The sequence below is a fragment of the Sarcophilus harrisii genome, chromosome 5, assembly GCF_902635505.1.
Source record: "Sarcophilus harrisii chromosome 5, mSarHar1.11, whole genome shotgun sequence".
NCBI lineage: Eukaryota > Metazoa > Chordata > Mammalia > Dasyuromorphia > Dasyuridae > Sarcophilus > Sarcophilus harrisii.
This window is the reverse complement of record NC_045430.1, coordinates 133,272,367-133,291,115: the sequence shown is the minus strand read 5'-3', so window position 1 is coordinate 133,291,115 and position 18,749 is coordinate 133,272,367. Positions and strand designations below refer to the sequence as shown.

General features: G+C 33.8%; 1 protein-coding gene across 2 annotated transcripts in view; it reads left to right on the top strand.

The window, feature by feature from the left end:
- LOC100928830 (protein FAM107B) overlaps positions 1-18,749 on the top strand; it is a 79,803-nt gene that overhangs the window by 17,060 nt on the left and 43,994 nt on the right. Inside the window, exon 1 of one of the 2 annotated variants that reach the window (XM_031938611.1) lies at positions 11,827-12,362. The exons of the other annotated variant lie outside the window; for it this stretch is intronic. Coding sequence (XP_031794471.1) covers positions 12,356-12,362 — 7 coding nt within the window. The 5' untranslated portion in view covers positions 11,827-12,355. Of the gene's footprint in view, positions 1-11,826; positions 12,363-18,749 lie in introns of those variants that run through there. 2 annotated transcript variants of the gene reach the window in all.

Here is an 18,749-nt window from a genome sequence, read left to right as displayed (position 1 = left end):
GTGGGGAAAAACTATTAACATTGATTTCAATTTTTTATTCTGGTTGAGGTAAAGCTTCATGGTTGTTTTTTAAATTGTGTATCTCTAATGATTTGGAGTATTCATTTGATTTTCTTTTAAGATTAATTTTGAACTTAAATACAAAAGATAAAAAAAAAAAAAACATTTCCAAGTATACAGCACAGTATGAAAAAAAGGCGCAGTATAAAACCATGAATTTCTACTTCACACTGTTTAATTAAAACAAACTATAAATAGAAGATTGAGAATTGAAAATTCTAGTCTCTCCAGATTTCCCCCACAAACAAAATAAAATTTCACCTCAGGGCTGAGGTAGCCAGTGAAAGATAAATAAGACTCAGAACTCTCAGAACAGAACAGAGGTCTTAGAAGAAATAACCCAAGACTGAGGTTTAACCTGTGTAAACACCTCCAGGCTAGTTCTGTTGAAACAGCAAGCAGGGAGTTCTGGGGCTAGTTTCTGAGGTAGTTTCTGCCTGAACCACAGAACTTTTCATCTCTTGAGATGATGAGGAGAGTCAGGGTCCAAATCAAGGAAGACTGTGGGGGAATCTCTGCTGATAAGAAACTCTGGGTTCAGTTGAGTAGGCAGAGGAGAAAGTAACTTTCTGTAGTTGGGTTCTGTGGGAATAAGAAAAATAGGATTCATCTTTAGAGGAGAATATTGAAGTTAAAAAAATATCCCCTTACTCCAAAGAGTAATATCAAATGGTTACTGTTCCCAAAAGAATTTGTAAAAGAAATAAAAGAAGACTTTAAAAATTAAATGAGAGAGATTGAGGAAAAGCTAAAAAAAAAAATCAACTCAAGAAAAAAAAATAAGATTATGAAAAGGAAGTTAGTTAACTAGAAAAAGAGAGTCCTAAATTAGCAAAAAATGACTTTGAATATTAGAATTGGGCAAGGGGATGTTAGTGAATTTACAGAAGACCAAAAAATAATAAAACAAAATAAAAAGAATAAAAAAAATAGAATGTGAAACATCATATAAGAAAAATAACAGATCTGAAGAACAGATCAAGAAGAGAAAACATAAGAATAATTGGACCACCTGAAAAGATATGATAAAAGAAAAAACCTTGACACAACAATGCAAAAAATAATCACAGAAAATTGTCCTAAAGTGATAGAACAAGAGTCGAAATTAGAATTAGAAAAAAAAAGAGAGCTTATAAAGAAAACACAGAGGAACATTATTGCTAAATTTAGATCAAAGAAAAAAGTCTTAAAAGAAACAAACAAAAAAAGAATTCAAATATACTGGAGCTGCTACAGGATTTATCAGCAACTACAATAAAAGACTGCAGATTCTGGAATATTATATGTTAATTAAAAGACCTAGGCCTGCATTAATTTCATAATCCAGCAAAGTTAAGTATAATATTGAATGAAAAAAATTGGACATTCAGTGAATTCTTAAGATTTTCCAGATTTTGCCTCAAAGAAAACTGAACTGAATAGAAAATTTAACATAAAAAAGCCAATATCAAAAGCTAATTTCAAGAGACTCAACAAGGACAAACTGTTTTAAATATGGAAGTGTAAACTAGATCTCTAAGATTGACATCAAGAATTGAATAGTCCAAAAGAAAAACTGGGGCAGAGCTGACTATGATCTGACTTAAAAAAACAAAATGCTAGGAAAAAGCAAAAATAATTACACTATTTGAATGGTGCAAGAGCACAAACCAAGAAAGAGGAAGTAGAAGGGGGGAGGAGGGCTAGTGGTTCTGAAAACCTACTCCCATTGGGAATAAGTTAAATAGGGAATATACGTTTATATATATAAAACAAGAAGGATATTGTACTTTTCAAAATCTATAAGAAGGGGGAAAGGAATAGAATAAGGTAAGGCATAAAAGGGTGTATAAATCAATGGGGATGGGATAATGTATATAGATTGATGGCAAAGAGTTTAAGAGGGTGAAGAAGGAGGACATAGGATAAGGTGGGGTACAGGATGTTTAACAGGAGTGAGATTAGGTGTATAGGTCTATAGGGATGGTATAAAGAGAGAGGGAAAAGATGGGGGGGGAATAATAAAGGAGGGATCCATGATGGGGGAGGTAGAAGAGATTAAGTAATAGCAAGTCAACAGGTAAAAGTAAAGTAGAAGATTTAGCAGGAATAGGAAATAAGAGATATACACAAACAGGATAACAATGATACAGGAGTAGAATTTGTTAGAAAAAAGTAGGGCTAGTAATCATTGATCTTAGACAAAGTCAAACTTAAAAAAGATTCAATCAAAAGAGAAATCTACAGTGTGTCAGCCATATTAATGCCTTAGATGTGTGTGTGTGTGTATATATATATATATATATATATATATGTGTGTGTGTGTGTGTGTGTGTATGCTATGTTTGTATGCAAGTGTATATACATAAATATATTTGCTTGGGGGAAGGAGAGGGGTGGTGAAAAGGGAGAAAAAGAATTAAAGTAAAAAGTGCACAGCAGAGAACAAAAGAAAACCTACAAGGAAGCAAAGAAAAGATGGACAGTTTTGAATATAGTGTCTTTTCCTACAAGGAAGCAAAGAAAAGATAGACAGTTTTGAATATAGTGTCTTTTATTACTATTGTATATGTTTTTTTGAAATGGAAATTTGTTACATAATTTTAATTCTCCCCAATGTTCTGCTGAGAACATATTTTTTCTTATTTTTTTCTTTTCTATTTTGTTTTTTTCTTATTTTGCCTTTGTTTTAAATACATTAAAAAAGAAAAACTATATAATAAATGCAACAACACATCATTTTCAAAATTTCCCTGATTTTTCTGTGTTTCCTTCTAAATTTTCCTTTGTTCTCTGTTCTGCACTGTCCCCCCACTCCTCACCCTGCCCTAGAAAAGCTACTATTAGACACAAAAATGTGTGTGTGGGGTGTGTGTATATATAGTAAAATCATACTCTACATCTGTTTTTCTCTGCATGTAGATCTTCCCTCTTCTTTATCTTCTCTCATAGGTCCTTTGTAGTTGATTTAAATATTTATAATTCTCAAAATGACTTAATTGTTAAAAATTGTAGAACAATATTGCTGTTCTCTTAGTTCTGTTTATTTTACTCTTCGTTTTTATGTGTTTTCCCATCTTTTTCTAAAATCAACTAGCTCATCATTTTTTATAGCACAACAGCATTCCATCACAATCATATACCACAGCTTGTTTAGCCCTTCCCCAGTTGATGGACATCCCCTAAATTTCCAGTCCTTTGTCCCTACAAGGAGAGCTGCTACAAATCTTTTAGATCATAAAAGTTCTTTAACTTTTTCTCTTATCACCTTGGGAAACAGACCTAATAATAGGTATTGTTGGGTCAAAGGGTATATATATAGTTTTATGCCTCTTTGGGGATAATTCCAAATTGCTCCAAAAAATTTGATCAGTTCGCAGTTCCACATGCCCTCCCACATTTGTCATATTCCTCTTATATCCTTTCAGCCAGTCTAGGTTGAAGATAATATTAGTTGTAAGATGATATATCAAAGTTTTTCTAATTGGTAGTGATTAGAGCTTTTTTTTAATATTACAATGTATAATTTTGGATTTCTTCCTTTAAAAATTTTTGTTTATGCTTTTTGACCATTAATTGGGGAATGAGTTGTATACATTTTAAAAAATTTGAGTTATTTATATATTTGAGCTTTAAGATCTTTATCATAGATATTTCTATAATATTTTCCCCAATTTTAATGTTTTTATGCTTTAATAGTCAGTTTTTAATAAAGGTACCATATACAACTGAGAAACAGATGTATTCTTTTCTATTCCTTTTCAGTTCTCTCTCTGTCTCTGCATTTATATAGCATTTTTGAAATTTGCAAAGCACTTTACAAATATTTTCATTTTATTCCCATGACGCTAGAGATTTGTGCTCTTTTAACCCCCATTTTACAGAAGAGGAAACTGAGGTAGAAGTTGTGACCTGTACAGCAGGTTCATCTAACTAGTATAATTGGTTGATTTGAACCAGTATTCTTGATTCCAGGTTCCGCTCCATAATACACTGTGCAACTTTTGAGTCAAATCACTTTTTGCCTTAGATATCAGATATTTATTGGGGATGTTTTATATAAAGTGATTTTTTTCTCCCTCTCATTTGAGACTTTCTATTAGAGGTGCATTAATTTTATACTATCAAGATTATCTTCAATTTTTTCCCCATAATTGTTTTGGAATTTTCCCCAGTCATAAATGTGATCAGGTAACTTTTAAGTTTTTTATTTCTTTAGACTTTATTATAGTAAATGATGGAAGGTGATTATGTCTTTAAGAATTTTTAAAAATTAGAAAGTTACTTAGCCTGATAGCTAAATAACTTGATTTAGGCTTCACTTTTTAGTAAAAGTTTTTCTAAATGTATGCATTTAGTTTTCACATTGATAGAAAAAAAAGAAGGAATATGCGGTGTTTCTCCATTAAAATTTGTTAAAGTTAAAAAGGGAATTATGTTAATATTTTTGAACTTGAATTTTTAAACTTGAATTTGAATATTAATCTTCCATATTTTCTAGAGAGTCTATGATTAAGAGATACATAATTTAGTTAGTAGTGGCACACAAATCATAGTTTCACTGTTGCAAAGACTAGTAGTATTTGCTTACTTGTGATCTCAATGATACATTAGGCAGACAGAATGTGCTCATATTTTTATTCCGAATAACCTCCAACCTTTTTTGTCTTCTCTAAAGTAGCAGATCATATCCTCTGTATTTCTGATGCTGAAGAGTAATTTTTTTTTTAAATAGCTTTTTATTTACAAGTTATATGCATGGGTAATTTTACAGCATTGACAATTGCCAAACCTTTTGTTCCAATTTTTCTCTTCCTTCCCCTCACCCCCTCCCCTAGATGGCAGGATGACCAATACATGTTAAATATATTAAAGTATAAATTAAATACAAAATAAGTATACATGACCAAACTGTTATTTTTCTGTACAAAAGAATCAGACTCTGAAATATTGTACAATTAGCCTGTGAAGGAAATTCAAAATGCAGGCAGGCAAAAATATAGGGATTGGGAATTCAATGTAATGGTTCTTAGTCATCTCCCAGAGTTCTTTCACTGGGCGTAGCTGGTTCAGTTCATTACTGCTCCATTGGAAATGATTTGATTGATCTCGTTGCTGAGGATGGCCAGGTCCATCAGAACTGGTCATCATATAGTATTGTTGTGTAAGTATATAATGATCTCCTGGCCCTGCTCATTTCACTCAGCATCAGTTCGTGTAAATCTCTCCAGGCCTTTCTGAAATCATCCTGTTGGTCATTTCTTACAGAACAGTAATATTCCATAACATTCATATACCACAATTTATTCAGCCATTCTCCAATTGATGGGCATCTACTCAGTTTCCAGTTTCTGGTCACTACAAAGAGGGCTGCCACAAACATTCTTGCACATACAGATCCCTTTCCCCTGAAGAGTAATTCTTAACTAAATGAAATTCCTTTTGACTGAAGGTACATATTTCAGAATGGCTAGTACATGTTGCTCAACCAGGGAGAAATACTGCTAAATGATCCATGCCATTATATGCATTATGAATAGGTTGAACATGAATTACCATCTTAAAGAAAAATCTTCCTTTTGAAGGATTGGGTAATATGAAGTCCTATGGAGTAGTGTTATTTCAGTGTTACTTCTGTCTATACTGATAGATAGGTAGCAAGGGATATAGAATACTGGGCCTGGGATCAGGAACCTGAGTTTAAATCTAACCTTCCGATTTAAGCAGCAGTGTGATTCCTGGAAAATTTATTTGCCTCAGTTTCCTCAAATGTAAAATGGGGATAATAACAGCTTCTATCTGACAAGATTATTGTGAAGATCAAATGAGATATTTGTAAAACTCTCAGTACATCTGGCACATACTACATTACTACATAAATGTTTTTTCCCTTCTCTTCTTCTTTCTCTCTACTAAAGTAATTTTCCTACTTGTGTCATGTAGATCCACAATCCCCTTAACCACTTCCTTTTTCTTTCCTCTCCAATCCCATGTTAAATCTTGTCAGTTTTATCTCCAAAACATCTCTTGTTTTCGGTCCTATATCACTAACACAGCTGTCTTCCTATTTAGGCACTCGACACCTTGATCCTGGAGGTCATAGGGAGCTCTTGGAGTTATTGATCAGGTCAGACCTGGGCTTTTAGGAAATCTTTTTGGTGACTGACTGAATGGAGTATGGACCGGAGTAAGGAGAGACTTGAGCAATTGAAGCAGGCCATTGCTGCAGCCCAGTATGAGATGATAAGGGTCTGCACTCGGCATAGTGGCAGAGGGGAGAAAGGAGAAAGTTCAGCAGATGTTTCAGATTTCAGATCCACGGGCCCTGGCAACAAATTGCATATGTAGGGTGGGAGGTGGTGAGGAGTCAAGGGTGACTTCTGGGTTTTGAGACTCAGTGACTGGGAAGATGGTGTTGTCTTCTTTAGGGGGATCTGTGTAGTGGTGCTTTAAGGTTTGAAAGTACTTTTCGTGTATTCTTACATTTGAGCTTCATTTTTGACTCTTTGTAGCCAATATACACTGCTACTTTTATCCTCATTTTATAGATGAAAAAGACAAGACTAAAATATTCTGTGACTGAAACTTAAGCAGCAGAGATAGAATTCAGACAGTTTTCCTGTACTATACTGTTCTTACAGATTGGTTAATCAGTCAGTCAGCATGCATTTATTGAGTGCCAGGCACTGTGATAAGCACTAAGGCTATAAAGAGATGAGACAAAAGACATCTTGGCCGGGGAAGACCCTAAAGCAGGGGTCCTCAAACTACAGCCCACGGGCCAGATGCGGCAGCTGAGGACAATTATCTCCCTCACCCAGGGCCATGAAGTTTCTTTATTTAAAAGCCCACAAAACAAAGTTTTTGTTTTTACTATAGTCCGGCCCTCTAACAGTCTGAGGGACAGTGAACTGGCCCCCTATTTAAAAAGTTTGAGCACCCCTGCAAAAGCTTCTTCCAGAAAGTGGGATTTTAGATTCAGAATTTGCCATCTCTTAAAATCACTTTTCATCCTTTAACAGATTTTTTATGAACTCGTGTGGCAGAAAAGTAGTTATTATCAGCCCTAGTTTCCACAATCTTGTTTTGTTTCACCTTGTTATTGAAGGACCCACAAACTGGCTGTGTGTCCTTTTCTCTCCCTTCTGCCCCCTTTGCTGAGTGAACGCAAAATAAACATCCTGTTTTGTTTGGGAAGTATTCACATTTAGAAGTATGCAGTAAGCATTGAACTAGATCCAGTGGCAAAAGATGGGTTGAGGCTAAATCAAGAAGAGTAACCATATTTGGCCCAATTTGGTTTCTGGCATTTAATCAAGGTGATCAGTATCTCAGAATAAAGGTTAATCATTTTGAGTAAACAGTACTTAAGGACAGACTAAAATTGCCCAGTCCTTTGCTATTTGCCATGTTTTTCCGAGTTCACAGGTATTTCCTTCATTATTCTTGAAGGAAATTACGAATGAAATGTTAGGCTTTTTAAAAATTAGTATGAGCATACAGGCACATACAAAAAATGCAGTTACATATAAAATTTTGAGAGATAAAGACTCAGGCCCAGGTCTTTTCATGCTGTCTAGAGGTTGATAATTCCCACCTACTCTTCAATTCATTGACACTGATTTCCTAACTTTCACAAGAAAGACTTACATCTGTCAGAGCCAGCATTTTCTCTGGTTGTCTGCCAAGCCTGGAATGCTCTCCCTCTTCATCTTTGCCTGTTGGCTTCCTTGGCTACTTTTAGTCTGTAATCTTAAGGATGTGGTTTAAAACTGGCCTCAGAGATAGGTATTTTAATACCTTCAAAACTCAAATTTTAATTAAAGGAAAGATTTCATTAAGCCTAAACCTAATTAAACAGGAAAGAGACTGTTCAACTTGGTTTATAACTATATCCAGCTTTTTGACCCAATAATTATAAACCACGAATCCAAAAAGCATGAAGATGACAGAGGGGTGATGAACTTAAAATTCAGAAGTCATATTTTTGGACATGTTTAATGTGAGAATTTATTTTTCCTGATTAGATATGTATCAAAATATTTATTTCTTAGGCTTTGGGTTTTTAGGAAAAATTGCTCAGTGTGAGGAGGGAAAGATAGTGGGAGGGACAGATTAATTTAAAATATTATTTGAAAAAAATAATAAACCAAAAATATCATATCCATCTTGCACATTTGCTTAGTAAAAAAAAAAAAAATTAATGTGGGTATAAGGCTCACAGAAGTGGAAAAACACTTAGATCTGAAGTGATGTAGCACTCAAATACCAACGACTTTCAAGTGCTTTTTATTTTCTCCTTTTTCTAAATCGCACTGTGACAATATCCTACATTTAAAGATGGCAGAGACCTCTGACACCAACTAGTGAAATTCTCTTATTTACAAAGAAAAGAGGTTTAATGTTTTGCCTGAGGTCATATACTTAGCCTCCTAGATAATATTTGAATCCAAGCCCTCTTGACTTCAAAGCCAGTGCTCTTTCTTGTACGCTGTATTAGATTTTTTTTTTTTTAAATTTTAACTTTGGAATTTGAGTTATAGAATAGTTGATTTTTGCCTAGTCATACAGCTGGTGGTAAATAAAGCCAGGAATAGGCCCGGGGGCTCCTAATACTTGGTTTGCCTAAATGTATTATAGCCTCTCATAGCAGAACATTTATAGTTCTAACTTTGTTGCTTTCTCTGTTGGTCTATTCCCTCTAAGGACTTCCTAGGCTGGGAGTCTTTGAGACTGTGTGTGAATGACCCATACCACTTTTTTATTACAGATTCATTCTCTCTTACTAGAGCTGATAGTGTTTTGTTCTTATTTTATTGGCTTGTGACAAACCACCCCCAGAAGGAGGCAGCATGGAATAGTGGAGAGAATACGTCTTCAGTGCTGGGTTGAAATGCCTAGAATAGTCCCACTTGTGAACTAATAGCATTTCCATATCTTTGGGTTCAAAAATCCTGTATGAGCTCAGGTTGTTTCACTTGTATCTAATGCTCAGCACTAAGTAGGTACTTTATAGACTTGTTAAAGGAGATAGTGGACCCTGGTTATAGATAAGAGAGGCAGGTATGGGTAAGGACAGGCAAGGAGAAGGCATGGACCTCTTCCCTCCTCAGCAAGGGCATCGCTCCAGTCAGCAGGGGAGGAACATGGCTAAAACTTTTTGCCTCTTTTTTATATATCTCTGTCTTTTGTTTTTGTGGAGGTGTGTTCATGCTTTTTAAGTTACTGATATCTCAACCTTCTCCCTGGTATTTAGAAGACTTAAAAAAGGGTTTTCCTTATTCTTGAAGAAAATCTTTCTTTTTTTTCTTTCTTTCTTTCTTTTTTTTTTTTTTTAAAAGATCAAAGACTCCTTGCAAACTGATTGATTTCTAATTTGTTGGTCTTTTTCTTAATGGGACACACCTTAAAAGGGTCATTGTAATAGATTTATATGACCAATGAAAAGTACATAGAATAGATAGTAATTTTCTAAGTATTCATTTAATTTTAGTTTGGTTTGATTTTTGCCCCTCCTGTGAATGTCCACTTCTCCCATTTGAGGAAACTGAGGCAAATAGGATTAAGTGACTTGCCCACGATCACATAATAAATACCTGAGACCAAATTTGAATTCAGGTTTTCTGAACTCCCGGAGTGATGCTCTACTCAATGTGCCACCTACCTATGTGTCTAGCATCTTTATAAAAAATTTTACTGATACTTTTCAGTTTATAACTTTTAATAACTTTACAGTATTTCTTTAAGATTCAACATTTTGGTGTGTATGCATTTTCTCTTAAACAATGATAATTATTCAGAAAACAATATGTTGGGTTCTAAGTGTGCTGCTTATCTACTATGATGAATTTCTTTGATTTGCTTCTTGTTTCAAAGTTCATTACCATTTAATTTGAACTTCCTGCTCTGTTAATTTTTCAGCAGAGGGCACTTACTGAATTCTTTTTCTTTTCTAGCCTCTGTTTGGAGGTGATAGATATGGCAAAGTATAGAAGCATTAGAGAAAGCTAAGTGTAGTAGGGCTATTAGCCTGGAAATAATTCATAATCTTATTATCATCCTCTTTAAGTAATCATTAAAATAGATAATGTTTGACAGAACTTGTGTTGTTATTTTTAGGATATACTTGGATGTTCCTATGTGAATAAATTAAAGGAAAATTTAATTGACTTTCCTCTCTTCTTGAGATTTATATAAGGAGTACCTATCAACAGTTATTAGGGAGGAGAAGCTTTAGCTATCAAGGAATAGAGGCCAATGAGAAGGTGTTCTGAGCCAATTAGAGATCGATCTAGTACATTCTTGACTGAATGTGACCGATAAGATTTCAGATGCAGATGTTAGAGAGATATAGGATATATTGCTTATTTTTAAAGTGTATTGTTTTCAAACACCTATTTTAAAAAAATACTAGAATTAAAATCCTGTATGCTAAGATTTCTCTCAAAAGTTAACCTTGATTAGCATTGTTTCAATGAATAGAAACAGAAATGTTTAGCCCACAGTTGACTAATGATTGGCAGCAGAAGGATGTGTAATGTGCTAAGTGAAATTTGCTCACACACAGACACCTCTTACCCTATCTGGGATTTGAGGTAGAGATGATAGTCAAAACATCTGTAATATTTTAGAGAATTGGAAGCTTGGCAAAGTGGAAATTGAATAAAGTTGGACTGAATTTTTTTGTTTTTTGTCCAGGTATTAAGGAATAATTTGTTGAAATTTTTGATAGTAAACAATAACAGCTCACCTTTAATATTAAGCTTTACAGTTTACCAAAGTGCTTTCATCACAATAATCCTTTAGGATCCTTTAGATAAGTTGTAAAGATATTATTTCCATTTTATAAATGACAAAACAAGGATTCAGGAGGTGAAATTACTTGCCTACACAAGTAGTAAGTGTTGGGAGTTAGGACTGAAACCTAGGTCTTCAGACTCCCAAATTTAGTGTTGTTGTTAAAAATAGAGGCACATCCATACATATTGAACTCTTCAGTTATAAAAACAAATTAAATTTAAAACCAATACAAAAGCTGTTTTCAGTGAATTATGATTTTTTTTTATTAAAAGAGCAATCAGATTTCTTAAGTACATAATAAGCCAGTTCTTCTGACACTAATTTTATACTAAGATGAATGCAGTATCATTTCCTGAATGAATTCAGGTGAGATGGGGCTGAGTAACAAGGACAGAGAGATGAACTTCAAGATTCATTGTTGTTGGTTTTTTTCCCCTTTTTTTGCCTGTAAGATCATCGTTTGGAAGAGAAGATATGTGTAGAAAATATGGACCAAACATACAGCATTATTTATGATCTTTTATCCCTCATGAAACATTAGTCGATGTTTGCTTATTTGGTTGCCACTGTTTTCTTTTAACTCTTTCAATGCAGAGAAGAAACAAAGAATCCCAGATATATCTATTGTTTCTGATTTGAGGGGAGAGGGTGCAGTGATCTGGACCAGTGAATCATTTTAATCATCATCAAAATTAGTTGAACATATATGCTTTTTGAAATATAACTTTCCCTAAGAGTTTTTTTATAGTCTGTGTCTTCCTCCCTCCTTCCTCCCTCTTTTTCTTTTTGTGCTGAGAACAAAGTTTGACTTTCTAAACTTAGTTCAAGTTTAAATTATAAAAGTGCAGATTTAAAAAATTTTAAATAATATTAAGTAGCAAGGAAGAGTATTGCTCTTCCTTGAAGAAATGAAGCATACTTCCTTAATAAGTGTGGTTGATGCTCTGAGCCCTAGTTTTTTTTTTCTTTAAAAAAAGAAAATTCTTAAAAAATAATACTCTTAAAATCTACATGTGATAGGTGTGACATTATGGTAAATCAACCTAATTGAGGGAGATATTTATAGAGAGCTGGAAAAGAGATAAAAGAGTAAGAATCTGGGTTATCTTGTAAAAATGTAAATGGGGTTCCATAAACCATTCCAGGACTAAAAATACCTATTATGTATTACACACTGTCATGCCACTTAATGAGGGAGTTGGTTCATAAGTGCCAAATGTTTGCTTTAGCGAATAGATTTAAATTAATTTGTGGCAGGAATATTTACACTAAAGAGTAGCTGATCAGTTGTGCAGAACTAAAATCTTACAGCTCATTCTGAGACGGCATTTTCCATTGGCTTATGAAATCAGTAACTGGTACTAGAGTTTGTACAGTCTGTTTTTCATTGTTTGCCTTAGTTTCTTTGCCCTGTGAGGTCATTTAGCTCTACACAAAGACTGGTATATGCAGACATAAGTCTTTACTAAAAGTTGCTGCTGTTTCTCCATTTTATTTTGGACACTAAATTGGTTTCATGAAAAGTAAGTTTTATTTATTTTATCTTTTGCTATAGGGGGAAAAATTAATGCCTATCTTTTGATTCAGAATTTTTTGAGAGTGGTCATGGATTTGGAGGCTGGATAGTTAGTGTTCTAAGATGTTAATATTTGGATCTTATATCCTTTTCCATCTAAACACAGTATTAGATATTATGGATATAGGATTTTTTTTTCCTAGTCCATATTTTTTTCTTGCCAAATAGATTTTTTTCTCCCTAACCCCAAATACTTTATTTCACTTGTTACAGCAAGAGTGAGATATAAGCCTTAGAAAATATGTTCCTGTCAGTTCTTAATAGGTAAAATATTTTGATAGAGGAGATATGAATTTTTAAGTTATCTTTTTTTAAAAAAGAAAACAAACCCTAGGAAACTCAGAAATTTTACTGTGTATGCTATAGAGCTACTGAACATCTTTTATTTTTGTGGGAAAATGTTATGAAGTCATAGTAAATGTCTCCTTATTACTCCAGTGTTTTTCTTCTCTACCTCTCAGAAAAGCCAAGCTTTTTACTTACTACTTTAAAATCACTTCCATTTAAATTTCCTTTGTCACTTTTCCCTCCCTTTCTCCCCCAGTATTCTTGTGCTTAGCTTTGTCTTTGGCATGTTGTTATATAAAATGAATGCAAAAATAAACATTTAATGTACATACGATTATGACAGTAGACCTGGAGTATTAAAGCTAAAATTAAGTTGTGAGTTTTCTTTCCTTATAAAATTGTTAGCATCACCAAAATAAACAGCCTTAAATGAAAGCTATAGGGCTATTACTAAAGGACAAGCTGAAGTCAGCATATTCGTTTTTAAAATATATAGTAGTTGAAAGCTTTTAAAAGTTGTAATCTTCCATTACTTCCCTTTATTTTTTTTTCTTCTATTTGTTGAAGTCTTATGTTGTACCATTTCTAAAAACCTTTGTAAATGTAATATGTTTCTCACTTTTTTTTTTTTTTTTTGATGGTGATCTGAGTCAGTTTTTCTCCCCTTGAGATGCTTTCCCTGGATAAAGACTGAAGCAGTGTGTTTTTTAGGCATAGTTTCAGTACTTAACTCAAATCTCCATTACTATTTTTCTTTATCTGTGGATTCTTATGTTCATTTTTTGCAGTAGCTTGTTAAGAAATCAGTCCTAGGTTTTTTGAATCTTCCCTTTAGCTTTATAGGATACCTGCTCTTTCTTGGTACCAGTCCAGGGTACCCTTGTTTTGACCTCAAGGGTTTTTGTCTTTACTAATTTCTAAACTTTTGCTGAATTCTAATCCCTGGCTCAAAAACGTTGAGCCTCCTTGAGTTTAGAAATTTGCTGTAGCAAATCACGTTTGTTTTCTTTTCACCTGGCACCCAATTAGATATCCATTTCGAGCACCCTCTTTCTAACCTATTTACATCCGAGCTAACTTGGGTTTAACCAAAAATATTTATTTACAATGAGAGAGAAGATATAAATTGAGATTACACAGCAGGGTAAGTTAAACAGAAATATGTATAAAAGATTGCTCAACCAAACTGGATGGCATCCAACTTTTGAGTTTGTCCTGTCTCTGAACTTTTTGTGGACAAATATAAAACATAAATGACTTTTTAGCCTAGATACCATGTCAAAACATGTTCCTATGTAAGTATTCTGCTTCCTTCCTCCCATCTGCAATAGAACTTGGTCATTTAAGATTGTCCCATTTAGGTGCTCTCTACCTCAACCTGAGGTGCCCCCCTCTTTTTTTTTTTTTTTTTTTTTTCCTTTATAAGCCAAACATCATATTCAGCCAATCAGGAAATCTTCTGATTGCTGCTAGACATTTGGTGATCCACCCACAATCCTTAAAGGTTACATAATTGTTAAATAACTCCTCTCTTCCCTATAAAGAAAGGAGGAAGAGCACTCATTAAATAAAATGGAGGCTTACTTTTTCCCCAGTTAAAAGAATAATTCAACTTCCTGCTCTTTGCAATAAGAAAATTCATGAAAAACAATTCCTTATTAACTATAGTTCATGTTTCCTCCCTTCCTCCCTTTCTCCCTCCCTTCCTTGTAAGATCTCCATTTAGAAAATATGGGTTGTTTTCCCTCAGAATCAGATGCTGATTTACTTCATGTTCAGTTGTATAAGAACTTTTGTTAAATTTTCATAACTGTTGTTTAACTTAATATTGAACCTAAACTTTTATAAGAAACCTTATCTTTTTTGAGTATCTATTGAAATACTTCTTTGTTAAATTGGTTGAAACTTCCATTTATTAGGTTGGGATTTATTCTTATAGTCCCCATGTATATTTTTACAGGTGGACAGTGTGAGTTCTTTTTAGGTTTGGAGGCTCCAAACCTTGCAGGCCACTAACGGCGGTGGCTTCTACTATTGGCTTTCTTTGGAATCTTCCTCCAATTCATAGAGGAACTTGACCAGCTTTAGAACAGACTTGATTGAGTCCCATCTCTTCCTGTTAGAGTAGTTTTTGGGGCCATAAATAAATTGAAGGGTTGAGGAGGGAAAGAAAAGCTCTTGTGAAAGAACTAAAGCTGAATGTTAAGGGAAGAAAAGGAGTTTATATATCTACTACAAAGGGTTAAGGAATCCCCAGACTGCTGATTTCTATGGGAGTGCTAGGGCCCTTATGTATGTGTCTTCTATTACTTGCCTCCTTTTCCCCAAATTTTTGGGGTGTGGGGGAAGGGGAAGAGATGAAGTCTCTGAGGTGAGAAGATTGGGCAGACTTCTTTGCTTTATAGGTCTTTTCCACCCTCCATTAAGATGATTAAATGTTTATATGAAACAATGGACCCTGTGGGTAAGTTTTCTTGGCTAACCATAGATAGGACTTATTATCACCAGATGGTATAGTCTTTTCAACATCCTTCCTCCCCGCCCTAACCCCTATAGAGAAGGTTTAAATTTTTTCCTTTGACATTTACTAGGAAATTTATTTTCATGCTGCTTGTTGCTTACTGAAGATTACATCAGCAAATCCATGAGGATTTGGTGGATTTATTTTTTAAGAAATGAAAACTGGCATTGTAATGTATATGCATTCATTTTCATCCTCATTTTTTTCAGTCTTAATATCATATGTCTGTAATTCTGTGATAGAGGGTTATATAGTTCCTTAATAGTATATTAAAAATAACTTTCGGCATAGAAATATTAATAATAGGATAAATATTAAATAAAAATATATACTAAATAGAAAAATGATAAATAAGCAAAAGACACAGATCAATTCCTGTTCTAATGAATATATTAGTAAGGACAAATGTATGTGATTTAGAGAAGTGCAGGTGGGAAATTAATCTATCAAAAGGAATCATTTGAAGAGATTTAATGAGTACAAAATTGTGAAGTGAATAGGAGGGTAGAGCTATTTTCTAGCCCATAAGAATTTTTAAAGTAAATTTAATTTAATAAGCATTTATTAAGCACTTTGAGCAGGTAAGATTTTATGTGGTATAGTGGACAAATAGTCTCACAATGACCTGGATTCAAGTTTGGTCTTAACACGTGCTGTATAACCATGGAAAAATTACTTCTCAGTGTCCTAGGAAATTCTCTTAAGAATCTATAATCCATTGCTAATTATACAGATCATACAATTAGAGTTCAAAAGGAATTTCAAATGATTGTTTATATCTTTGGAAACGAAGTGATATAAAAATGAAAAAGTTCCTATGTTTTAGGAATTTTATTTTTCCTTGAAGGGGAAAAATATACAGGTTAGTACTCCAGGAAGGATTTGTGATTTTAATCAGGGAGAATTCCTTCCACCAAAGAATACAAGCCCTAGTAGGATTGGGAGAGGGTACTAAAAACTAGGAGGATTAATAAAGGCTTCCTTTTGGAGGTGGCACATGAAATAAGACTTTAAAAAATCTTAAGGATTTTAAAGGGTCAAAATAAGGAATGTATATATTTGATGCATGAGAGAGTTTTAGGGACCAGTGAGTTTGAGGAACAGCTAGCTTGTCTGGAACTTACAGTAGATGAAAGTAATAATCTGAAATGTTTAAAAATTCAATCTAGAGCAGATTGTGAACTGTTTGTATTTTTTTTCTAAAAGAAAGAGGGATACCACTGAAGTTTTTAATTAATTAAGTGACATAATTGGATCTGTGCTCTTGAAAACTTATTTTGGCACTTGTTTAAAATACCATTTAGAGAAGGGGGAAAATGCAATGGAAACAGCGATACCACTTAGTGGAGTATTTCAGTAGAGGGATGAGTTCCTGAATCAGTGATGACCCATTGAAAAAAATAAGAAGATGGATTGATGCAACTGTGAAAGATGTCAAGGTAGAATTGAGAAAAAATGCCAACTGGATGGATATATATAGAGGAGGAAAAGTCAATGATCCAGTTTTCAGTCTGTGTGACTGGAAGGATGAAAGTGTGAGCCTCCAGAGAACAAACTTGAAATATTCTTAAAATGAGTGGAGGCTGCAGGGAAACAGATTTTGTTTTTATGAAAAAAGTTATTAATAATTAAGACTCTTGGAAAACTCATGAGTAAAATGTTCCCTGGAGTTATTCAAGCAATGACTTCTTGATGACTTATTGGAAATGGTAATGGGGAATCACTGGATTAGATAGCTCAAAAAAATATTTTCCAGCTCTTCAGATTAGCTAAACTACTGATTCCTTGTCCTGACAGCACCTAGTTTAAGTATACATCATTTATGAACAGCTGCATCATTGAATAGCCCTAGGAAATCCCCCTTTTCTCTATTTTGCCAAAGAGTTTTTCCTCCTTTTTCCTTTATTTTCCTCTATATTGATATAGATATTGCTGCTATTTTGGGCTCCTTTTCTCCCCAAAAATTCAAGTTCCTTCATTTTACCTCAGCCCATTGACAGCTAGTAGGGATAGCATGGATGTAAGCAGAGGGAGAAAGGAAGAAAAACTGATAAATGTTTGCTTCATTGGTTTCTGATTTTGCCAATAATGTAAGTATTGCCTATTTCTCTTTTAAGAATTTCATCGTAGCTGTTGAAAAATGGAGCCTTAGAGGATGTTGATATGTGTAGGCAGATCTCATATATGAAAATGAGTTTCCTAATTTTTCTTAGATTTATTTAATAAGGTTTATTAACTTGTGTCTACTGGGCTGACATGTTCATAAGACACAGACATTAAAGTGACAGTGTTTATAATCCATTCTGTCTGTAGATATATATCCGAATCTGGTCTCTCTTCATGGAAATGTAGGATTCTGTCATATGCTATTTTATGGGCCTTTTTCTTTTTTTGGTGAAGAGCTTCTTCTATTCATGTCAGTCAGTACCTGCTCCAAATTTTAGTTTCCTGGAGAGTTTTCTGGGCAGTGAGAAATAGACCTGCTGTTTACTGTGAATCAGAGATGGGACTTTAATTCTAAGTTTTTTAGACTTGGATGATTCTCTGTACACTGTCATACTGCCTCTCCGTTGCTTTGAATAGTTGATCAAATACAATTTCAGAAAATATAAAGCATCCTTAAAGCAAGAAATCAGTTCGCAAAATAAGATATCATATTTGTTAGAAAGTTGTCGTTTTTTGATATTTTGATATTGTTTAGTATTTCCTGAGAAAAATAAGAGCTCAAGGAAACTTAATACTAGTGCCTAATACTAGTGGCAAATCAATAGTTCATAATCTTTTGTATTATAGATCTGTCGATATTTTGAATCTGCATATACTTTACTAAGGCACAGAAAATCACTTCCTTTGTTATGTGGCTTGAGTATTTTAAATGGTGCTTTTATTTAAAAGATGTCTAATCTTTTGCCTGGCACTTCATGGTTATTTCATTTTTTTCCCTTGCTAAAATAATGCATCCTGAATTCTTCAGGATTTTAGAAGGAATATGGTGACTCCTGGAATTTCTTTCTCTCCTTAGCTTTGTGGATTAGAAATGCTGAGTGTATACTCTTATGTAGAATCTGAGGAAGAGGTTTTTTTTATTTTGCTTTTCATTTTATTCATTTGCGTGATTGATTGATTTTGAGTTCAGATCACAAAGGACTCCATTCTGTTCCTTGAATAAGATACTTCATCTCCCAACTCTGGGCATTTTCACGGGCTGGCCCTCATCAGTACAGAACCGTTTTTTGCCCTCAATCTTCAACACTAAAGACTATATTGTCTTGTTCAAAAGAAGTGTTTTTCTTCATATCACTATTGACTGTCATTTAAAAAAACTAGTTTTCTAGCAGCTTTTCCCACTTCAGAAAACTACAAAGAAATGTGAGACATAACTCCTTACGTTGTTAAGTTGTTCATTCCCTCTGAAGGTCTTTTTTTTTTCTCCCTGAGAATAAGTTAGACTATTTTGAATCACTAGTTTGTGATTTTATTTATTTGATTGCACTTTACACTCTGCTCTTTGGTGTGACTGATTCT